This window comes from Monoraphidium neglectum (assembly GCF_000611645.1).
Source record: "Monoraphidium neglectum strain SAG 48.87 unplaced genomic scaffold scaffold01097, whole genome shotgun sequence".
Lineage (NCBI taxonomy): Eukaryota > Viridiplantae > Chlorophyta > Chlorophyceae > Sphaeropleales > Selenastraceae > Monoraphidium > Monoraphidium neglectum.
Window position 1 is genome coordinate 1 of NW_014012531.1, and position 2940 is coordinate 2940.

General features: G+C 61.1%; 1 protein-coding gene across 1 annotated transcript; it reads right to left on the reverse strand.

The window, feature by feature from the left end:
• Positions 1 to 235: 235 nt before the first annotated feature.
• MNEG_6634 (Chlorophyll a-b binding protein of LHCII type I) lies at positions 236 to 2294 on the reverse strand (the record flags this gene model as incomplete). The annotated part of the gene is made up of 8 exons (XM_014044888.1): positions 236 to 269; positions 433 to 517; positions 712 to 907; positions 1079 to 1174; positions 1318 to 1435; positions 1606 to 1717; positions 2040 to 2109; positions 2232 to 2294. 8 exons carry the CDS (start codon positions 2292 to 2294, stop codon positions 236 to 238), a joined length of 774 nt encoding a protein of 257 aa, XP_013900342.1.
• Between the last annotated feature and the right edge of the window lie 646 nt (positions 2295 to 2940).

Below are 2940 nucleotides of genomic sequence, written 5' to 3' on the forward strand. Positions count from 1 at the left end.
TCTCTCACAAGTAAGGGGCATGCATGTCTGCATACCCATTCAGCCACATGAGCGTTGTGTAGTTACACTCTCGGTATACATCACTTAAGTGTACATCTCCATTTATACACTAAGCCACCCAAACAATCGGCGGCAAACATCACTCAAAACAGCCTCAGAGCGCGACAACGGCTATTGCACCATGTCAAGTCGAGGCACAAGCACGCGGCGCAAGGTTGCAGCGCTGCGCAGCTTTTCAGGGGGCCGGCAGGTACTTCTGGGCGTAGGCCCTGCAGTCAATACATGAGCGGTTTTTGGTCAGTTGGGGTCACCCTACAACAGCACCACTTCGTGCACCTGACAACAGCATCGCGAACAGATTCACTGCATTATCTTTGTGCACACACACATCATGTGCGTGCTGCCCACTTCCCCCTCCCTCCCAGGCCTCACCAGGCGTTGTTGACGGAGGGGTCAGCCAGGTGGTCCTCCAGGTTCTGGATGGGGCCCTTGCCGGTCACGATCGCCTGCACAAAGACTGCGTACAGGGTTGGTGCAGGTGGTGGAGGATGAGGAGGAGCAGGCTCGCAGATTCAGAGGCTGTGTGGGGCACTTCCCGGGCCCCGCACAGATGAGCAATCTGCCCAGAATCAGTTTTCAGTACTCCAACCCACACAGATCAATTTACCCAGAACCAAGCGCATAGGCACAATGATGCTCCCAGCCACTCACAGCCGAGGTTGGAGAACAGGGCCAGGCGGCCGTTCTTGATCTCCTTGACCTTGAGCTCGGCCAGGGTGTCGGGGTCATCAGCCAGGCCCAGGGGGTCAAAGGCCTCGCCGGGGTAGAGGGTGTCCAGGCCCTCGCCGAAGCCGCCGGGCGCCTGGCCGTTGAAGCGGTACACCTCAGCACCCCCCACCAGCACAAGCTGCGTGGTAGGCAAAAGTACACGGTATGTCAGGAGCACAGAAAGACGCCACAGGGTGGGCACAGCTGCGGCTGCTCAGCAATTTCTGTTCTGACATGTCATTTCAAGGCTCAGGTTCCATTGCAGTGCCGACAATCGCAACCCACAGCACCCCCAGTGCGCGCCTCACACCTGGACGGCCAGGGTGGCCAGGATGGACTGGGCGTGGATCAGGTTGGGGTTGCCCAGGTAGTTAAGGCCGCCCTCCTGGAAGATGGACGCACCAGCCTGCCGGGGGCCAGGTGACAAGATAATACTGAGTTCAGCGCTGACTACGCGTGAAGCGTTGTGGAGCAGGAGAAGAACATCATGCAGCACTGCTGCACCGATCAGCCGATGCAATTGTTCAATCAACTGAGGCTGCAGCGCACCCTGAACCACACGCCGTCGGCGGGGATGTCAGCCACGCCGTTCTTGGCCAGCAGCTCCGGGGTCACGATGCCCAGAGCGCCCAGCAGGCCCCAGCGAGCGTGGATGAGCTCGATCTCCCTGCAGTTTCCAGGCGGGAAGGTGGACAGATGGGCAAGCAGGCAACAAGGACAACGCCTTAGACCCGCAGCTTCCACGTGCGCTGCCGGCGCTCAAGCACTAATGCGGCCGGTGTACACACTGGCAGCACTGTTCGCCCAATTGTCCACCACTGCTGCTGCGGCGCCCACCTGAAGCGGGCAAAGGTGGCGGGGTCGGCCGACAGGCCGGCGGTGTCCCAGCCGTAGTCACCGGGGAACTCGCCGGTCAGGTAGGCGGGGGTGTCGCCCTCAGAGAACGGGCCTGGGGTGTTGGGTGTTTGGGCAGATGCAGGCGTCGATCAGAGGGGCCTGAGAAAGGGTTGCCCACTGCAGCAGGTGCAGGTCTGCAGGGGCAGCACAGTGGGTGGGGCACCACTGTGACAGCGCTCTGCAGTGCAGTGCAGCTGCTGTTCACATCATGCAGTGGTGCCACACTGATGGGCAACGTCCCCGCCTTTGGCACAGGCCCTGCTGCTGGCTGGGCTGTGCAATTCATAATCCATATAAAATGCCATCGACCGCTGTGACCCGCCGATCATCGGTCCAGTCGCTCCTCCCGCGTGATCTTGGCATGTGGAGCTCACCGAGGAACTTGGGCCTGTCAGGGCCGTACCACTCGATGGCGGCCTTGGCCTGCACGGGGCGGGAGGTGGCCTGCGCGAGCAAGGGCAAGATCCGTTAGCGTGCCGGTCTAGTTCCGCAGTTCCGAATATGTAGGGCGCCGGGCTCGCACAAGCGAGGAGCGAAAACATGTGACTCGGGTGCAGCACACCCACCTTCTTGCCGGTGGCGCGCGCCGACGCGCGCAGGGCGGGCTTGGAGGCAAGCGAGAAAGCCATGATGGCTGGGTGGAGGTTGCTGGGGTGGGGTGGAGATGATCAATGATGGCCTGGTGGTGGGATGAAATGAAATTGCGGCTGTATTCATTGTATCGGGGGCGGGCAGGGTTCAAGCGCAGGCGCGCGCCAGTGGGCAGATAGCGGCGACGTAAGGCGCGGGAATGAGTGATGACCACATCCCGTGGGCAGGGCCAGATCTCCCCCACCCCCCCAAATCCGGGCCCCTGGATTCATGCTCATGTCGCATCACGGTGGCAACCTTGAAGCTACCCTTGATCGGTGCAATTACATCAGCGACACGCAATACGTTGGTCCCGAAAGAGGGGTTGGGGGAGAGCCCAGGGTGCCCCTTGGGGGGTGGGCCCGCAACGACGCATGCTGGCTCGGATTCTTGCGATTGATAAGCACGCAGCGCTGCGCATTCATGCACATGTTTACAAACAGATTTTTTTTGCCAGGGCATGGACCTCTGGCACCACCCCCAGCAGCGGCTGCGGGCACCGGCATGCGGCACAACTGCCCATGTGACACGCTACATTGATGGATGCGGGTCGCCGCCCACACTCGGCGGGCGCAACAAGCAAAGTGCTGCAGGTCGCCGGCCACAGCGGCTGATTCTTTGCTTGCTGTGGATGAACGACCAGCG